The following is a 19,337-nucleotide window of genomic DNA, read 5'->3' on the forward strand; positions in this document are numbered from 1 at the left end:
GTTCCAATTCTATGTCATGAACTAAACAATGACTTTGGTCCCTGATGTTTTCTATCAGCACTGCCGACAGGGTTACCTGAGAGAAAACAGGCAAGAGTGTTTGAATAGTGCAATATATTGTTTTATTTAAATTGTTTACACAGGAATGGATTTTGAAAGCCAAAGTAGAGCCAGGTATAACAGACAGCAGTATGTTGTGTGATTACTGTGAATGAGCTGCAATAGAAAAGCATGTACATAACTGTGTGAATGCGTGATATAAAGTGAGATAAAGTTACCGGAAGAAAAAAGTCAAAACGCATCCCAACAGGACCAGAAACGTCAAGACTGAGCCTTTTCTGTTTGAGCGTCGGATACAACATGTGGGAAAATACCTCCAACAAAAACCTTTAACAACTCTTCAGAAAAACTTGAATGAAAAAGATGCAGAATGGACTCATTGCCTTTAATCATAAAGCCATTGTGCTGTATATTATTATTGCATATTGGAGTATATAAGGGTTTCGGATTACTGTGACCTCTTTGATAGAAATGGTTGCTAATTTGGTAGATTTGAGGTTGAAATAATGGTTAAATCTGAAATAGTTGCCACGACTGCAGGGATCAGATTTTAAAGAGACTGCAACAGTAATCAGTCTATCATGTATGTCATCATGAAATGCAGTATATAATAGGGCTGATATCACTCACTAATTGCAGAAATAATGACAAATATCTAAAATGATAAGCATACAAAAAACAAAAATATATGGAAGAATTTATGAACAATACCAGCAATGCATCATAATAAGTGCATTGACTCCATTGCTCACCATATTTTGCAGCATCGTTCTCCATTTTTTTATTCCCTCTTATCAAAATGTGTAAATATTGTAGAGATTTTATTCACGTGCAAACAGTGTGAGCACATTTTTGCATTCTAATTACACAGAACGCTCAGTACAGCTTATGTTCAGCAGGTAGCCATAGCCATAAGCACCAGAACAAGCCAGAGGGTCGAGGAGACAGCAGGAGACCTGGGGAAAGTGAAAAGAGAAGGTTAACATTTCACTTATCTGATAGTCCGTGTCTATCTCAAGTTCTTAATTAATTTGTAAAGATAAATAGGTCTGTTCATGTCATGGTTGAATATTGTGCTCTGTTCTCTATTCACTGTAATACAAATGGTACGTAAGTCAGACAGAACCCCATCAGGATTCATTAATGGTGATGGGATTTGATCATTATGTCATCAAGGACTCACCCTGAAAAACTGTAACAGTTGTGCTTGCTGTGAACTTCTGAATGCATCAAAACAATCTCAGTGTGCTTATAGTCTTCAGCAACGTCTCTTATTTCCTCCACAGTGAACACTTCGGCTGGGGATAAAATCACATCCATATCTTCGTCCTCTAAGCACGGGTTGTCTCCCAAGTTGGCGACGAAGCAAGAAGTGATGTTGAAAAAGGTTCCGCCCTCTAAATATGGATCTTCCTTGAGTTCCTGATAGCTGATGGAAGCTGTGGTGAAGTGTCCTAATCTGACAGTGGAGCCCTTTTTCACTGTGTATTTTAAGGTTGAACGGCGGTACACGGTCTTACACCCTGTTTTGTTCAAAAGCTTCATTGAGTCCACAAGAAGGAAGTGCAGAAGTTTGAAGTGGAATTTGTCTTCATAGGTGCTGACATTTACACCCATGTTTTCCACATCGTCATTAAAGCTGTTTATGAAATCATGTCCCCCGTTCACATACGCCCCAACTGCAGTGGTGTGTTCCTGACCTCCTCCAGGAATCAGTGTGAAACATTTTGAGGCCACGTTCCAAGCCTCCTCGAATTGTTTATTGTGGCTCAGTTCTTCCGTTAGCAGGGCTGTGGTGTTGTACTTCTCCTGGGCCTGTGCACCACACCCGTCGTACAAATCGTCCACAGCATTCGGAGCCATGTCCAGTTGCATAGCGGTCACCTTTAATGCATTGTGGGAGGTTTAGATAGAGGAAAATACAGGGGAAAATGTCAAAGCAATAATTCAGCATCTATTTGTAAATCTAATGAAACTTACCGTGTAACAGAGCGCTGTGGCAACAAACGCGCAAAGCCAGTCTGTTCTGCTACACATTTTGCAATGGCTCCCCTTGTCGTCTTGGCTACACAGAGATAAAAGGAAAAAAACACCTCAGGACAGCACACCATACTGTACCAGCACACCATAAAGTTTGGAAATATTTCAATTACCATCATAGACAATGTAAAATTAGGACAGAAGCTATTAAAAAGTAATAACACAATGTAAAAATGCCAATTGGACTCAAAATAGTAAAACAAATCCCTGATATAAATATGAATAAACATGCACACAAAAGAATAAACAAAGCAATAAACAACCAAAACATCAAAAACACCAGTACATTCTTCTCTTCAAAAGACACATAGTAGTTTCACTTCTGTCTGTGGTGGCTTCATGAGCAAATAAGTCCAGTGGTCAAAGGCACGTCACAGGTCAGTCTGCACCTCCCATGATAAACACTAGTCAAGCATTCGGGGAATGCTAACAAATGAGTTTTTCATATTTGTCTGTATTCCCCGAGTTGGTCTAATGGATCCGTTCCATATAAAGTGAGCGTGTATGAGCTGTTGGCCACACCCTCAATGTAGGTGTATTTGGTCTATTCTAGACAATTTGTTTTTCTGAGCCATTATCATTCCAAGTTGAATGGATGATTGCTCCCAACGGCCTCTGAATGTTGACACACAAGGATCAGGTTGAAAATCATACATTTCTGAATAGTACAAAAGCATCTCGCACCAAAAAGTACCTTCAAAAGACTCCCAGTTAATACAACTGGACATAACTGATGTAGTTTACTTCTGGAGTAATGAAGTAAAGGACTTTATGTTAGATCAACACAGATCTAACATAAGGTAAAGATTAGTAGAGCATGTTTAAATATCTTTACGGCACTTTTCCCTTAAATCATAATAGATCACAATGCCCAGGAATTCCTCAGATGATTAGAAGAAGCATTAAAGTCAGGACGCCACTTTTAAAGCAAGTAATGAAATCTGATGTTGCTGTACATTGTCCAAAAATGTAACACTGTGGACAACTTGTGACTACTCCTAATAGCTGACATCCTACCTCACATAAGTGAAGATAACTCTAATATGAAAGCAAAGTAGATAAAAAGTGGACGCATACCTTTAACAGGAGGTCTTGTGTTCTAATAAGTGATCCACACTGTGGGTAACTATCAAGTTACAGCTCGTCCTTGAAGGAGAGATTTGAGGAGTGTGATCACACAGGGCAACTCCCTGCAGGAAGGCAATCTGCTGTTCTGGATTGCTTTCCTTTCCTGTGGAAGGAAATGTTGACAAGAAGGCTTACGAGCAGTGAGTTTTTTGTTCTGTGGCTCTACAGTAGTTCTCCAAGAGGACATCCAGTATGTAGTTGAACACAGAATTGAATAAATTCACTCTAAATCCTCAGTTTGACCCACAACTCATAGAGATGAACGTGACTCAACACGCAGATCTGCTCACCACACCTTTGAGGCAATGATTAGTAAAACTTCTCCAAACACAAATTATATTAGATGATCATTTGACAAATGAATCCATCATTTGCAGCACATTGCTAGGCTGAACTGTGCAGAGTGGGGAGAGTAAGAGTGTGTGGGAGTGAGGGAGAGGCAGAAAAACAGAGAGGGAGAGGTTGAGAGGGCGAGACATAGGGAGGTGCACTGACCAAACTGGTGCATTGGTGCATTCCTGCAATGTTACAGCAGATACACAAGATGCAAGTTTTTGAGTCTTGTTTTGACGACTCTGTCTAGCTAGTATTCCATTCTCACCCACACACACACAGACAAACGTGGACACCATGAACATGTAAAGAATCAGAACAGAATTATAACAAAATATGACACAGCAGTTTGCCTTACATTGCTTTTATATATTTATAACAGTAAAAAACAAACACACTACAATGACAATATACAGCCTAAGTCGACTCAATGTATAGATAGGATTTTTAATAGATACTGTCAGGCAAAAAGTACACAGTGAGCCATAAATCTGTTTTTAAATAGGCACAATGTTACACCACAAACAACAGCAAGCACTTGGATTTTCAACTTCTGAGGAAAATCAGGGAACATCCAGTCGGTAAACCTCGTTTACCGACTCGTAAAGCCAGCGATTTTACTTCATACCGAAATACTAATGCCATAATACTACTATTTGTTGTAACAGAAAAGGAATTGTCAGAATTTCTTGTACCTCGTGAACATTCGGGAGGAGTTTGCCCTCTTTTTAAAAATGTTTTACCCTGACCCCTCTACATTACCGAGCTCTGAGTTGAGCTGTGATCCATTTTCATGTCGACGGGTTGTTTTGTTTTTGCTGAGGTAGTGGCGGCTGCCGTGGACGCTGGTGCACATGCTGGTCTGCCTACAGTGTCCGAGTTGAGTGTTTCGCAGCTCCAGCTCGTCGTAGGTGGACACCCGCACGAAGGGACACCAGCGGAAAACTTGTTTGAAGCCGGCACGAAACCTGCACACAAAACACCACCGCCACAAGTACGCCACAAGGGTGACCCAAGTACTTACTCAACTACTGCATTTTTAGATACTCTGCAGATTCATATTCTTACTATGTCTTTTCCACAATATTACAGAAAATAATATGTACAATCATGTGTGTGTGTGTATTTGTGTGTGTGTGTACAGTGACCCACCTGCTGTTGAGGCAGCAGTAGATGATGGGGTTGTACATGGTGGAGCTCATGGCCAGCCACAGCACAGACAGGTACACCTGCTGGATGTACTTCCACCTACTCAGACGCTTGTTGAGGCCTGTCACAATGAAGTAGACGTGATAGGGCAGCCAGCAGAGGGCAAAGGTCACCACCACGATGATCATCATCTTCACCACCTGCATAAATGTTGTGGGGGAAGTGGATTGATCACAGATTTTGAACAATCTCACAGGATCTCCATCATATTTAAGTTTAAGATTTTACCTTATTAAATCTTTAGAACAAAGCCTTGATGTTTCTCAACGGCTCAGTGGTTCGGTAACTGAACAAGGATGTGGTGATTTTGGGGGCGGCAGTAGCTCAGTTCATAGGGGACTCAGTTTGGGAACCGGACGGTAGCCGGTTTGAGTCCCCTGTGGACCAAAAAGCAGGACTGGCAGCTGAAGAGTTGCCAGTTTGCCTCCAGGGCACTGCTGAGGTGCCCTTGAGCAAAGCACCGAACCCTCAATTGCTCCCCCCTCTGTAAAGGGTGGTAATGTAATGTAAGTCGCTTTGGATAAAAAGGTCTGCTTAATGATCGTAATGTAATGTAATGTCTTCTCCTGATGCAGTGCCTCTTTAACACACACACACACACACACACACACACACACACACACACACACACACACACACGCACTCAGTTATAAAACAAGGTGCTCTAACTGTCCTACTGCTCAAGCTGTTTTGTTATGCACATGGCGTCTGCCGGATGTTGACTGATGAGGTCCACATATTTTTGCCATATGAAGTGCGGGAAAGGTCAGCAGTGACGCACGCAGCACATAAGATGAAAGCGAAGGCATCACAGAGGGTCATCACCTTTCAGACAAAGAGGACGACGCCCGTGTCTCATCATCAGTACAGCTGTGGATCCTTTCAATTGAACCCGGCAAAATCTCACAGCTGTGCTCCAAGAAAATCATGAAGTTTTTTTAGCTTCTGCAGCTCCATTTTGAGGCTTTTAATGACAACGTGATATTCTGCACCTCTTCCTCTCTCTATTCGTGTGTACCGCATGCATGTTTGTAGCACCATTGTGTAATTTATATCACATCCCATAATATTCTTTCTTTTTTTGTAATTGACAAACAGAGGGATGATCAGACATGATCAGAAATAACTTTATATATTTATTATATTCTAACCAAATCCTTCAAAGCCTGACAGTTATATGGGACCTTTTGAATAATCCGACACACAAACCTGTGATATCAGTGGTATTTCGTTATAAATTCATTCTTTAGGCATTAATCCCACAGCTGGCTTGATCGCTGCTCAACGTGTAAGCTGCCATGACCTTAATCCCTCTATAACCCAGGCAGTAGCTATTACAAAGCACATAGCAACTAAAACGAATCTTTAATTTCCTCTCTTGCTTTTCAGTGTGCTCCTTTCCTAAAGACACACAAACAAAAGTAATGCAAATATACTGCATGACATAAATGTGTTGAACACAGGTGACACTTACCTTCCTTTTGGCTCTGAGCTGTCTGTGATAGTTATCAGATGAGTCGCCTGGGATCTCTCCTCCCCACAGTGTCACCCCCACCACGGTGTAGGTGATGGCCATCACCGCTAAGGGCAGCACGTAGACCAGAGCTGTCACTATGATATGATACCTGCACAAAAAAAACATTTCTGAAGTTATAAAAGGAATAATATGCTTTGCAGTATCCTGGATTGAAATAATTTCCCCTCCTAGTTCTGACAAAATGCCTTATCATGCATTGTCATAACGAGCCGTCAAATGAACAAAAAAGGTTTTTGAGAGCGTCTGACGTGTCGGTGTGTGTTCTCACATGAAGGGGTCATCAGCCATGCGGGGCCAGGCCACGTAGCAGAGGGTCCTGTGAGGCAGAGTGCGGGTGGTGGAGAAGAGGCAGAGAGGGAAGGCCAGAATGACAGCCAGACTCCAGATGCACACAATGACCCCCATGGTAGCCTTGGCTGACAGACGAGGCTTCAGAGGATGGATGATGGCCATGTACCTGCGGGGCAAAAACAAATGGTTTCAGATAACTGAAAGATTAAGATGACCACATGTGACATCATTGTTCCATTTTTAAAAATCAGGACTCACAACATTTGGAAATAAATATACAAAACCTGATGAGATGCTTTAACCAAATCTACACATAACGTGTATCAAATTTGTAGATGTTTTCAGTGACATTTACACAAATGTGAAGAACAAAACTGACTGAAGTAAAGACTGAGTGATCACAATAAACAAATTTAATTTAGACAAATTAAGAGAAATACTTAATACTACAGTTTTTAATTATTGAGATCATTCTAATGCAGATTCAGTTAGTCATCTAGTGTAACATGACGTTTAAAGAGCCAGATGTTGACTCCCCACCTGTCTGAGGCTATGGCGGTCATGGAGTAGATGCTGGCGAACACTGCAGTGACCGGGAAGAAGTTGTGGAACCTGCAGTAAACCTCTCCAAAGTACCACTCTCCATGCGCCGCGTAGATGAAGTTCACCAGCGTGTTGAAAGCGGCCATCGACACGTCTGAGAAAGCCAAGTTGAGCAAGAAGTAGTTCGTCACTGTCCTCATCCGTTTGTGCGCCAGAATGATCCAAATCACCACCAGGTTCCCGACGACCGCCACGCCGAGCACCGAGCTGTACGCCCCCGCCCACAGCGCGACGCGCCACGCCGGCTGGACGAACTGGTTGGTGTGGTTCCTGGTCGCGGTAGAGCCGTCCGGTTCCGGGGCCATTCCTGCCAGACGGAGCCTCGTTTGGGATTCAGTTTAGACTGGATCCTGCGGGCGGCGTGAGTCCCCGGGGAGCCTCTGATGATGAGCGACACGCAAGAGAGACACGCGTGACCATGGAGACGGTGCAGCAGGGGCGCAGCAGGAGAGAAAAGGGGCCAATCCTCCAGTTGGAATGTGCAGTTTGAGTTCAAAAGGCTGCATTACATTTTTGAAGCACTTTGATTTAAAACTAACACAGAATATTGATCAACAAGGTGATGCCCTTTTAGGTAGAAGGACATTGGTATGATGAGTTAAACTTTTTACAGGAATAAAATTGTTGTATAACGCAGTCGAGGTTGCTGGTTCAACAGCTAATGGCTTTGGGATTAATCTGTCTGGTTTTATGTAATCATAAGATAAATATAAAGTCAGAGCATTTCGTTATGACTGCATGCTTCTCTAGATGATCCAGAGTGTGTGTGTTGTCTGCAGGCTGGAGTTGCGTAACAACTGGCAAAACGTACCAAGTTTGCAGTGGTGATGTGCTTGACCATGATTGACACGTTTGAGATTTGATCTACGTATATCACTTTTTTCACTCTATAAGAGACAAAATGACTCACAACTTCGCCTACAGTAAAATGATGTTATGTTATTTGTTCTCTTGATTAATTCTGCAATCAGCTTCTTAGCACCATAAAGCAGCAGCCACAGGTGATGTTTTATCTTTTAATTCACACTGAGGATGGTGGCTTGTGTCTAACAGAGAAAATACCAAAACAATAATTAGTCTATTTTGCTCCTGGTGAGTTCACTAATGCCAATTACGATTGACAAATGCATCTGCAGCAGTTGTTTACATCACAATTAGGTTGCACAAGTTGTGTCTCCTCTCTCATATTGCCAGGATGTGTTTAAGGACACGTGTAATATTTTCTGTCTATCGTAAGTCTCCGGGGTCAAACACAGAAACTCACATAAACAGTGCACACTAGGTAAAGACCTGCAGAAGGTCAGCAAGTCTGTTTCCTCTCAGCAGGTCCTCATTACCCAGAAGCCACCTATTTTGGGCCACTCCCTGTCTCAAATGTCACAGTTAAGACTTTTGGCTCAAACAGTGCCTGTGCCCCACGATAAAAAGGTCACAGGCTTGATATTATCATCAGCTGCATCCCAATTTATTTCCCTCCAATTTTACATGAATAATTTAGACATCATTTAATCACATAGAACATTAGGCATTAGGCAAGCGTGTCAGATGTGCCACTGCACGTGTCTGATCTGAAACAATTTGACTAAGAATGGAGCCGTCTTTTTGGTAGTCCTCCCCTCAAGACAAGTGAGAAGGCAATCAATTGCAGACTGAGTCGACTGGTCTTCGATAGCTACTACAAAGATACTTATAGAGAAAATGTCCCTCCCCATCTCACTGCCAGACAGATTAAGTCTCGCCATAAGAAGAAAATACCATTCCTGTTGAATGTTGAGAATACCAGCAGGAATACCAGCGTACCAGAGTACCAGTAGATGACCTTCTTTGTTTATTCAGTATAATAACATTTTTCTGACAGAGGATAAGATGAGATGTTCCCCAATGGTCCGCCATCTTAATCAATGTCCAAAATGGTTTAAATTGGTTTTAAAGCTAATGAAAACAAACAACCAAACAAACTGAAGTGGACGAAAACTGGCTTTTTGCTAATGGCTATACTCTCCGCTCCCATTAAAATGCTTACAGTTAATACTTTATGCATGAAGACGACCTGCTATGTAATCTATACAGGCTTGTGCAGCAGGGAACAATGCTATTGTAGTTGGCGTCTGCGCTATAAATGTATTGTGATCAATGAGCTATATTGATTTCCATTAAAACTGTAACCCAGTAAACATTGACACTGTGAGACACCGGGAAACACACGTTGGCATGAGAGAATCTGATATGTAGATCACATCTGTGTTATTTAAAGGGGATTTCTAAAGGAAATGTTTACCTCCTATACCAAAGAGCCTTCAATCTTTACCGTAGCCATGCATCCATCCATCCATCCATCCAACTGTTCAATGCAAGGTGGTGGATACATTCCTCCATAATGGATAAAGTTGCAGTTGTTGTTGGGCAACAGGGCCTTACAGTCCTCTAGTGGTAAAAACACTTTATTGCAAGTATGAGGGCAAAGTGTGACTCAGTTTGCTGTTAATGAAAACACCTCTTATCTCATCTCATATACTATTATGATTCTTGTGAGTGTGCTGGCATGTTTGTCCGTCAAGGAGCACCATTCCTCCACTCACTTGTCATGATATTCATGTATGGAACTGAAAGTTGAACAAAGTCTTGCCGCTTCCCTTTAGCAATGTGACTTTCCAGACCGATATAGTCTCAAAGTTCTCTTATCCACATGCTAAATGATGAAGCTGACATACTCTTCCAACATAGTGCTTTAGCTCTCCTAGGCTTATTCTTCTTGAATGAATAAAGAGAGAGGGAGAGAGAGAGAGAGAGAGAGAGAGAGAGAGAGAGAGAGAGAGAGATTATGATCGGTGACTGATCCAGGATTACATGTCTAAATGGAGCTCAGGACAGATAATAGTCAGTCAATAGACAGATAAGGCGTGAAAGTAAGAATTTGACTGGAGTAACTTTACTTGTTTACAATGTGTTTTTCCACTGTGAATGATCTCAAAACAAGAACCCATTCAGTTCAAATATTAGCCAAAAACTGTGAATGTATATATGTACATTTTGTGCTGCGTGTTAATGATATGCATAGTATTAAGCCAGTCCCACTTCCTTTATCACAAAGTTGGTTCATTGGTTGTAACTTGATCTGCAGGAGGGGCAGGACGACAGTGAGCAGCCTGTGCTTCAGTATCTGCTGTGGTCGTGTGTTGCATACGAGTCCGTGCACGCCTGTAAGTGTGAACAGCTAATGCTTCTGGGTGGAAAGTAGCTTGTAGAGGTCCTGGACTGTGATAATCCTACATCATACAAAGTAACACAGCCTAACACAGGCTGAGCTCAAAGGTTGCTGGGTTTCAGTAAAAGCAGTAAAGAGCTGAAGGAAAGGTAAGAGGTGTCGCCTTAACTGAACTTTACTTGGATTCTTTCATGCAGTTTATATTTTTATATCTTAGCTGAAGTCATGTGGGTTGAATCTACTGTTACTGTTCTGAATCTAATACCATAAAACAATCTGCGCAGGAACATGAACGAAAAGCATAACATGCAAAGTCCTGGCTGTAATATGAATATCCTTCATATTTGCTTGAGTTTGTTTGTGTGTGTGTGTGTGTGTTTGTATGTGTGTGTGTGTGTGTGTGTGTGTGTGTGTGTGTGTGTGTGTGGGGGGGGGGGGGGGGGGGGGGGGCTGGTGTGTGTGTGTGTGTGTGGGCTGGTGTGTGTGTGTGTGTGTGTGTGTGCGCGTGTGTGTATATGTTTATTTGCATGTGTACAGGTTCCACTTTCTACCCCCAGCCATATTTCTTGTAAAACTTGTAAAACCTGTCAAATCCAAATGTTCTGGACCAGCGGATTTATGTCTGGCAGGAGTTGTGTATCAAGTAAACAGCTCATAATGTTGAGGAAGAAAACTACTTACTACCTTCTTTATATAGTTTTAGACAGGAGGTTCGGGGTTCTGAATCCCTTAGTTGTTTTTTCTTTGCAGGCCTTTTAAAGGTTCAGAAAAATAGCACAGAGCTTCACCATTAAAGGCCTCCGAAGAGGTTAAAGAGGTTAAAAAACTTGAGTTCTGTTTCTGGAGTTGACATGTTGTCTCTGTTTTGCATGGTTGCCCAAAATCAAAAACATGTGTTATGCCAATACCAATAGCAATCCTGCAGAGGAGTGAGTGTGTTTGATTGTAAGAATACAGAGTCCAACCCAAAATAACTGCATCAGAGTTGTGGTTAAACAGACTTTTGCTTAATCAATCTAGGTAAGTGATTATGCTCGTGGAAAACACTCTTGAAGATTATCATAAAGCTCAAACCTCTCGGTGGTTCAACACTTGCATCACTAAAGCTGTTTGTGTCCAGGAAGTTTCCATTGCAATCAGGTGTTTACACAATTACTATACACATTGTGTACAAAGTATTAAGAGATCTCCTTTATACACAACTAGTCTGGGTCAATCATTGATTAAACTAAATATATGGTTTAGTACCCAATGCACAAGCAGGGTCTGTGCACTTTTGACTCTGGCCAGGGGCTTAGAAATACAGGGCAAGCAGAAGACAACCCCTCCCTGAAAGCATTTTTTTCTACCAACAGATGGAACGTGTTTCTATCCCAGCGCTCTCCCGTATTGCTATTTGTGGCGGCACCCATGGAAATGAGCTGTCAGGGGTGCACATAGTGAGAGAAATGCAGAGACGACAGATAGATAAAGTGGGATCTGCCTCTTTAACCACTGTCCTGTCCAACCCGAGGGCTGTGCAGGTTTGCAGGAGATACGTAGACACAGATCTCAACCGTTGTTTCAGTCATGAAATTCTGAGGTAAGATGTGATGCTTCAAACAAATCCTGGTAAAGTGACCAATCTTAAAGGTTTCCATAGTGATGACCTGTAAACACACTTACTTACTTTGCATGTAAAAGTTCCAATCAACAAATCATTTTTACTATAAAATACTAAGATTGAAATCTGAAACTCAGTATAGAATAGACACACTGTATTAGGGAGTTTGTTTTATTTCCTATTTTCTGGCCTCCAGTTCACCTATAACCGATTCCACACAATATGAGGTGCGACGAGCCCAAGAACTGAATGCTCAGCTGGGGCCTAAAGGCAGCCAGGAGGCCATGGACCTGGTCTGCGATCTCCACAACTCTACCTCCAACATGGGACTATGCTTCATAGCTGACCCTTCAGATTGGATCCCACTACATATTTACAAATACGCAAAGGTTTTGGCTATTTTTCCACTGCAATTTGAGATCATCCCAACCACAAAGATCAACATAATGTCTAAAAAAATATTGATGTTTGTGTTGGCCCTGAACGTTAATGGGCTGTGCTGAAACCTGGTTGATCTGTTTGGTTTCCAGAATAAGATCACATCTGTTCCAGTGACAATGCTCCAGGCGGAGGATATCCGGGATAAGTCCTTCTTCCTGGGATCAGTGGGCAAACACGGGCTGGGTATGTTGGCGATACATGTTTGAGCAACAGTTCTCAAACTCAGATGTAATTAGAGTGGAGTGGATATAATGACTGAAAACTGAAAACAAAGTCTGTTACTTTGGCAGGTTAATGGCCTTCATCATTATTAAGTGTGTCTTATTAATCTTTTTCAATTAAGAGGTTTACTGAAAATAGCCCAACTCCTTCATAAATTGGAGAACCATTGTGTTTGTGTTCTTCTCTGCAGCCATCGAGATTGGACCTCAGCCACACGGCGTGGTCAGAGCTGATATCTTCAACCTGATGAATGAGGCAGTGGAGCTCACAACAGACTGGATTGAAAAGTTCAACTCTGGTACGATGTCTTTTAACTGCACAAATGATTTGATTACGTAAAAGTCAAAAAAATGCTGCTTAACATATGCTGTGTAAAGCTCTAACTACGTAAAGATATACATCCAGGTATGTAGTGAAGTATGAAGAGTAAAATCACATGAATTGAATAGAATTGAAGATTGTTGTGCTAATTTGTGCTCTGATTCATTTTGAATGTGAAATATGGAAAATAAAGAGTTAAATGCAACATAACTGCAACATCCTCTTGACTGATTTAAGTGCCAGTACCTCAAAATTGTCCTTCAGTGTAAGATATAAGTAAATTCCCTTTTTACTCTCCATGCCCACTACAGGATTTACCTTTGAAGGAGGTGAAGTGGATGCTTGGATTATTGTGCGTCAAGTCGACTACCCCAGAGACCCTTTAACACACGAGATCACTGCTGCCATACACTCCCACATACAGGTACAACACACCCTCTCATTACAATACCACAGTTTACTCAAAAGATGGCCTGCAGCGCAACAAATAACCTGTTTCTCTTCTCCTTCCCTTTCCAGGATAAGGACTTCTGTCTCATCCGAGCAGGAGACCCAATATTCTCGACATTTTCTGGGGAGACCATTAAGTATGAGGGAGAGGAGCTCGCCCCTTTCTTTGTGAACGAATGTGCCTATTACGAGAAGAAGATCGCTTTCTACTTGGGTCGAAAGATAACTTTGACCATCCCATCCATAAGTGTGAAAAGAGAGTGAGAATGCATTGCATAGAGATTTGGGATCAAATGGAATCAGGTCATTAATTGTAATCACAAGATTCCCCCTTTCATAGCAGTGTCCGATACAAGGATAACATGAACGCCTGACTTTAATAAGTCATAATAACATATACATGATATTATAGTCAGAATGTCTTTCATCAAGCTCCAATATTTTAACTGGAGCCAGCTGACAAAACAAATGTGTGTTTTTGTTGTGGAGCCTCCTAATGCGTACTATGGAGCAGAGCGTGTGGTTTATAAGAGTTTACTTGGGGTTATTCCGGGTTATCTTGACCACAAATGGCCGCTGACTTAGAGGAACATAACACTGCAAATAAAGCTCTGCTCCAAACCAAGGTCAGCACAATCACAAACCAGACTGCTTTAACTAGTATTTACTTCATAACAGAATAGTAATCATTACCCCAGTGTGTGTGTGTGTCTGGAGGTGCTAACGTCGGGGTCCTGGCTTTACTGGCAGCAACGGTGTTACTTTTGGCTGTGATGTTGATCATTAACTCTTTGTGTCTTGCATTATTTAAACGCAATGCTCTACACTGAAACATGGAGCCCAAAACACATGCCAAACTTTGACACACAATGCTGCCACCCAGTTCCTTTTATGTCAGCGCACACACTCTCATTAACAAAGCCGGTGTCAGTTTACCATCTTGATAGCCAGTTTCGTAGTACCGTCACACTGATCCTGTCAGCTGGGATTTGTAAAGACGGTTCTATCAAATTAAGCGCGAGTCGGCAAACCACCCTTCATTGTACACCGCTGTGATATGAATGTAGGTCACTTTGTATTAAGCCTACATCAGTATTTTCTATGAAATCTATGAAATAGCACCATGAGGTTTGGATGAAGCAGCACTCTTGGAGAGAGAACACACAACAACAGCAGCAGTCGGCAAAGACCAAATTTAGTATTACACAAAGGAGTACAGTATGTGTTGGAATTATGTAAAAACATGTACAAAAGCCAGAGTGTATAAACATCACACATATAACAACACACTGTGACACAAAAACATCACAATGTGTATTAGAATCTCACTTTGTAGTCTCAATCTTGAGTGCACGCACTCATTTTAAATTATTTGCACATGTAAATAAGATTTTTGGTAACTAAACAGTATTGTATACTGCCAATTATTGAAACATTAAACACATTAAAAGCAAAAATGGTATTCATCTGTCCAACGTTGTGAACCTTTGTTACAGCTGTAGACACAGTGAAAATAACATTACGCTGTTTCAAATCCAGAAGTTAAGAATAAGCGATGGCAGTACGAGGGAATGAAACAAGTAAAAGACTCAGAGACATTAAGAGGTCATAGGTTGGCTGGAGTGGTATCAAATCCATTTTTAACATTAAAATTAACCACATTTCTTATTATAATCATGCACCACACCAGTGATGAGGAGGCAGTGGCTCAGTGGGTAGAGCTTCCGCTTGGGAACCGGAGGGTTGCCGGTTCGAGCCCCTGAGCAAGGCACCGAACCCTCAATTGCTCCCCCCTCTGCGAAGGGTGGTAATGTAATGTAAGTCGCTTTGGATAAAAGCGTCTGCCAAATGATCGTAATGTAATGTAATGTAATGAGTGGCTACACTTCAGTGACTGACAATTAGCCACGGACTGAGATCAACACATACCACAGATGACTGAAATGTGTCAGCAGTTTGTGCAAAATATACAAAAATACAAAAAGACCAAAAGAAAAGAAAAGCGAACAGTCAGGTGTATGTAAATATATTAAATCCATAACTCATCAAGTTATCCTGACTTGGATAAATAAAGATTTTAAATTTGCTACAGTTTGAAGTTTGATTTACCTTCCAAAACAAGGACAATGTGGTGAGTGGTTGTAGAAGCACAGCTGAGAGTCAAGAAGGCAATAAAACACTGCACACCAAACAAAGAAATAGTTATCCCTAAGATCTGGACTGATTATAAAAGATACCGATTAAAAACTTTGCGTAAGTAAAAGATTAAAGGAGAAACAATAGTCAGGTAAGCCTATCCTAAATGAAAATGAATCATCCTACATTTACCAGCTGAGTTAGTTTCTTGCTTTAGGCGTGTGTAAAGGTTGTAAGGTTTGTCGCGGTCAGTTGCCTCTCTTATGCCACTCTGTATGCCGTCATACGGGTGTAGCTCTTGCGGTGACTCCTGGCAGCCCAGAGGAATAAAGCCGCCGCCATCATCTGCAGTGGGGAGGATATGAGGGCGAGGTAGAGGGACCACCCAAGTGAGGCGTCCACCCCCTTGGGCAGCGCCGAGCTCTTGTGCAGCAGGTCCATCCCGGCCAGGAAACAGCACACGGTCCCCAGAGAGCACAGACCTTAGCAGATAGAGTTGCAAGATTAGAGGGTTGGATGTGCAAAAATCTGGTGATGGTGATGGCTGTAGGTGTCATGGGGGATGGGGGAGGAGCTGGCAGCTTGACCATCAAAGCGACAGTAAAACTTGTTCAGCCTGTTTGCAAGGCATATGTATTTTGTTCTACGGTTGTTGGTTCTCTGTCAATAAGAAAACAAAGCCTAGTTGCTGCGTGCCGACACCATCAAAATTTGAATTATCGATTGCGTGACCTACCGAGTCAGCGGTGAAGCAAATAACCTTTATCGAGTGCGTGTCTCTTACCTGCCAGAAGGTGGAGCACTCCCACAACCAGAGTGGGGGTGAAGCTGCGGCAGAGGCAAGCGCAGACCCCGACCAGGCCACTGAGGAAAACCAAGGCCAGCGACACCAGCGGCAGGAGAAACTGGCACCTCCACAAATCTGCCCGGAGACAAACACAGCTGGAAGAACTCTACATTTTATAAATAAGGTGTGACTGAAATTTAAAAAGGTGGTGGGCTCGTGTTAGAACAGCGGAGGAAGGAGACGACACTGTACTACTACACTACAGGCAGGTGACAATGAGGTGAAGAGGCATTTGCTCCTACTAACTCATAATCTAATTTCATTATGGTTCAAAACACGCAACATGTACAATTTATTTACAAAGGAAAAGTAAAGGCTGCACTGGTTATATGTGATTAGCCTTTGGGAAATTACTTCTAATTCTCTACGACACAACAACAATCGTAATGACACTGATTTTCTAACTGCTCTAAACCTGAAGTAGTCACATTAAAACTACTATTACCTTCGTAAACTCCTACCGGGTCTTACCTGTGATCTTGTATGCTACTAGTCTCAGAGAGATTCTACTGTAGACATGCAGAAATTCCTCCACTACTGCGTCAAACTCTCTTCATTTTCCTTTACTGCTGCATGCCAGCTGGAAAATGGATGTAAAACGTGTTTGGACGGAGTTGAGGCTTTTCATGCCAATATCCACGGCGGGGCGAGTTTGAAGAGACTGCGTTTCCTGAGTTCATTACAGTCATTGATTGTGACCCGGACAAGACTGGCGGTGATGTTCTTAAGGCTGCTATTTGTTTAACACCGATAGATGACAAACAACCAAGCGAGTGACAGTTGCTTCAGAAGATGATGTATTATCAATGACAGTGGATGTGTTTGCCCCAAACACGGGCCATGTGTGTAAAAGCACAAGACACAGTGTGAGGTGAGACTCACATGTCCGCAGTAGATCTTCTTCGCTGTTATGATTTCCAGGCTCTTTGAACTTGCCAATAAACTGCTGAGGAAGAGTAAAGCTCACACACTGGGTTTCCAGCTTGGGATCTAGAGTGAGAACCAATGACAGTGAACCAAAGTCAGAGTGCACAAATGAAACTGGGCTGCCTTCATCCTTTACTAGAGCAGGGGTGGGGAACCTTTTTCCTATCGCGGGTCATTTTGATTTTGCTATCAGTCCTCAGGGGCCATACTAAATTATTGAACACAAATTTGTAATTTGCGCTCGCCATCTGTGGGTCTAACGGGGGAGATTATAATCACAGTATAATAATCTATATGACGTCATCGACAGAGTGTCTTGCGGGCCGGTTCCCCAACCAGCGTCACTGCTTTAGAGCCACAAACACAGAATATATTACACTTTAGGTCACATCATCCAACAAGTCAAATCTATTTGACTGTGAGTTTCAAATAGAAGAAGAAGAAGAAGAAAACCTTTATATTAATCCCAGCGTTTAGAAATAACACAACACACTGTACATCACACACACATCTGAAATCCCCCCCACCTCTCCTACACACACACACACACACACACACACACACACACACACACACACACACACACACACACACACACACACACACCAGAGCCAGGACCCGTGGCGCAGGTTGGGATTCGGTGCATTGCTTAAGGGCACCTCGGCAGTGGTGGAGGCAATCTGGCAACTCTTCAGCTGCCAGTTCACACATTTTGGTCCACAGACTCAAACCGGCCACCCCCCAGGTTGCCAAGCCAAGTCACCTATGGCCTGAGCCACTGCCACCCCAACAATCACCATCTGCAAAATGTAGATGCAGCATGTGAAAGGGAACTCCTACCTCGCTCTTTGAACCAGTGTGACGGGCTGGGCACCCGGATGCACCTCCACCACAGCCCCAGGGTGCCATTGAGGCGGAACATGGTGTCACTGTAGGTCTTCTCATCAAAGTCTCCATTGATGAACTCCTCCTTGAGCTCGGTGGCGTTGCCGCTGTCATGTCTGACAGGCGGGGTGTTGTACTGATACCAGTGCTGTGTTCCTACAGCCACGGACAGGTACACGGTGGCCAGCAGGCTCAGCACCGAGCCGATCACCAAGGCTGTAGCGTAGCGGTTATCTACCATGACGTCACTGAATGCAGCACACAGAGCCTGCGTCTGCAAGGAAGAACAAAGTGTCAACAACTTGTGTCAAGTGCAATGTAAGAGCCTCGTAGCGTTGGGCTCTATTCTATTGAATCAAGTTGAATGTTTCAAACCTGCATTTTCAATAACGCTATCAACAAATACAGAGCCCATCCCAGGCCTTAAATCTGACCCAGACTGTTCTGTTCTGTTGACTTGAGCAGAATCAGTTTCACGTCGTTACTTTGTGAATAAAACCCAAAAAGCAGCGCAAAAACAAAGCTACAGTCACAGCCGCTACATAGCAGAGAAAACTAAAACCCGCTTTGATAAATTATCGAAACATATAAAACCATGTGCGTCGTGTCCAGTTAAGAAAAAAACAAAACACTAGCATTGTCAGTTTGTAATATAGTAACAGCTTATAACCAATAGCGCGTTTAGTTTAGCTACCCTCGCTAATGCTAATCGTCGTTAGCTAATGATACAACAAACGGTGCAATATCTTAAACAGTACAAAGTTTCACTACGTCATTGTTTGAGCTGGAGTTCTGCACTGATTCGAGTCATTTGTTTACCTCATTGCTGGTCAAAAGAACATAATAACAGTGAGTGATTCTTCTGCTGTCTTACATCGGACGACCCGCCAATTCTTCTTCTAGTATTAACTGCGTCTCCCCGTTTCTTTGGCCCGATACAGAGGAGCGCCCTTTGTGGACAGAAAGCTGAACATCATGGGTTCCCTGGTTGCAGTGCAGAAGCTGAGAAAAATGTGAATCCGAAAACAAAAGCGCCACAAATCAGGATTTAAGGCTGCTGCAATGCTCAAATGCAGACCAAAACATACGAATACATTTC

General features: G+C 42.5%; 5 protein-coding genes across 5 annotated transcripts in view; 1 reads left to right on the plus strand and 4 right to left on the minus strand.

The window, feature by feature from the left end:
- Nucleotides 1–11,339, minus strand: part of fabp2 (fatty acid binding protein 2, intestinal) — a 154,088-nt gene extending 142,749 nt beyond the window's left edge. The window contains exon 1 of the mRNA XM_076147740.1: nucleotides 11,334–11,339. The gene's annotated coding sequence lies outside the window, so the exon portion shown is untranslated. The remainder of the gene's footprint in view (nucleotides 1–11,333) is intronic.
- LOC142996986 (T-cell ecto-ADP-ribosyltransferase 1-like) lies at nucleotides 106–3,329 on the minus strand. The gene is made up of 4 exons (XM_076148129.1): nucleotides 3,178–3,329; nucleotides 2,041–2,125; nucleotides 1,244–1,944; nucleotides 106–1,016 (listed from the first exon to the last, which is right to left on the minus strand). The coding sequence occupies exons 2-4, from the start codon at nucleotides 2,095–2,097 to the stop codon at nucleotides 953–955; spliced, it is 822 nt and encodes a 273-aa protein (XP_076004244.1). The 5' UTR covers nucleotides 2,098–2,125; nucleotides 3,178–3,329; the 3' UTR covers nucleotides 106–952.
- On the minus strand, nucleotides 3,929–7,609 carry LOC142996834 (neuromedin-K receptor-like). Its single transcript, XM_076147940.1, has 5 exons — nucleotides 7,139–7,609; nucleotides 6,576–6,764; nucleotides 6,245–6,395; nucleotides 4,714–4,910; nucleotides 3,929–4,529 (listed from the first exon to the last, which is right to left on the minus strand). The coding sequence occupies exons 1-5, from the start codon at nucleotides 7,504–7,506 to the stop codon at nucleotides 4,301–4,303; spliced, it is 1,134 nt and encodes a 377-aa protein (XP_076004055.1). The 5' UTR covers nucleotides 7,507–7,609; the 3' UTR covers nucleotides 3,929–4,300.
- LOC142996711 (N-acyl-aromatic-L-amino acid amidohydrolase (carboxylate-forming) B-like) lies at nucleotides 10,376–14,900 on the plus strand. The gene is made up of 7 exons (XM_076147738.1): nucleotides 10,376–10,555; nucleotides 11,762–11,988; nucleotides 12,206–12,398; nucleotides 12,540–12,633; nucleotides 12,863–12,970; nucleotides 13,305–13,417; nucleotides 13,513–14,900. The coding sequence occupies exons 2-7, from the start codon at nucleotides 11,762–11,764 to the stop codon at nucleotides 13,705–13,707; spliced, it is 930 nt and encodes a 309-aa protein (XP_076003853.1). The 5' UTR covers nucleotides 10,376–10,555; the 3' UTR covers nucleotides 13,708–14,900.
- A 568-nt stretch (nucleotides 14,901–15,468) lies between these two features.
- Nucleotides 15,469–19,164, minus strand: LOC142996712 (claudin domain-containing protein 1-like). The gene is made up of 5 exons (XM_076147739.1): nucleotides 19,058–19,164; nucleotides 18,194–18,512; nucleotides 17,309–17,416; nucleotides 16,364–16,501; nucleotides 15,469–16,061 (listed from the first exon to the last, which is right to left on the minus strand). The coding sequence occupies exons 2-5, from the start codon at nucleotides 18,477–18,479 to the stop codon at nucleotides 15,841–15,843; spliced, it is 753 nt and encodes a 250-aa protein (XP_076003854.1). The 5' UTR covers nucleotides 18,480–18,512; nucleotides 19,058–19,164; the 3' UTR covers nucleotides 15,469–15,840.
- Nucleotides 19,165–19,337: the final 173 nt, after the last annotated feature.

This window comes from Genypterus blacodes, unplaced genomic scaffold (assembly GCF_046128005.1).
Source record: "Genypterus blacodes isolate CSIRO-AG114 ecotype Tasmania unplaced genomic scaffold, CSIRO-AGI_Gbla_v1 ptg000039l_1, whole genome shotgun sequence".
Taxonomy (NCBI): domain Eukaryota; kingdom Metazoa; phylum Chordata; class Actinopteri; order Ophidiiformes; family Ophidiidae; genus Genypterus; species Genypterus blacodes.

Excerpts from the sequence above, each read along its gene's own strand:
- LOC142996834 (XM_076147940.1), bottom strand. The coding sequence starts at position 7,506 with ATGGCCCCGGAACCGGACGGCTCTACCGCGACCAGGAACCACACCAAC. Across the intron at positions 6,396-6,575 it reads ATGGCTGATGACCCCTTCAT|GTATCATATCATAGTGACAG; the intron begins GTGAGAACACAC and ends TTTTTTGTGCAG. Across the intron at positions 4,911-6,244 it reads AGCTCAGAGCCAAAAGGAAG|GTGGTGAAGATGATGATCAT; the intron begins GTAAGTGTCACC and ends ACATTTATGCAG.
- LOC142996986 (XM_076148129.1), bottom strand. The coding sequence starts at position 2,097 with ATGTGTAGCAGAACAGACTGGCTTTGCGCGTTTGTTGCCACAGCGCTC. Across the intron at positions 1,945-2,040 it reads CCACAGCGCTCTGTTACACG|GTGACCGCTATGCAACTGGA; the intron begins GTAAGTTTCATT and ends AATGCATTAAAG. Across the intron at positions 1,017-1,243 it reads AACTGTTACAGTTTTTCAGG|GTCTCCTGCTGTCTCCTCGA; the intron begins GTGAGTCCTTGA and ends CACTTTCCCCAG.
- LOC142996711 (XM_076147738.1), top strand. The coding sequence starts at position 11,762 with ATGGAACGTGTTTCTATCCCAGCGCTCTCCCGTATTGCTATTTGTGGC. Across the intron at positions 12,399-12,539 it reads ATATTTACAAATACGCAAAG|AATAAGATCACATCTGTTCC; the intron begins GTTTTGGCTATT and ends TTTGGTTTCCAG. Across the intron at positions 13,418-13,512 it reads CCATACACTCCCACATACAG|GATAAGGACTTCTGTCTCAT; the intron begins GTACAACACACC and ends TTCCCTTTCCAG.
- LOC142996712 (XM_076147739.1), bottom strand. The coding sequence starts at position 18,479 with ATGGTAGATAACCGCTACGCTACAGCCTTGGTGATCGGCTCGGTGCTG. Across the intron at positions 16,502-17,308 it reads AGAAGATCTACTGCGGACAT|ATTTGTGGAGGTGCCAGTTT; the intron begins GTGAGTCTCACC and ends GTCTCCGGGCAG. Across the intron at positions 16,062-16,363 it reads AGTGCTCCACCTTCTGGCAG|GTCTGTGCTCTCTGGGGACC; the intron begins GTAAGAGACACG and ends CTATCTGCTAAG.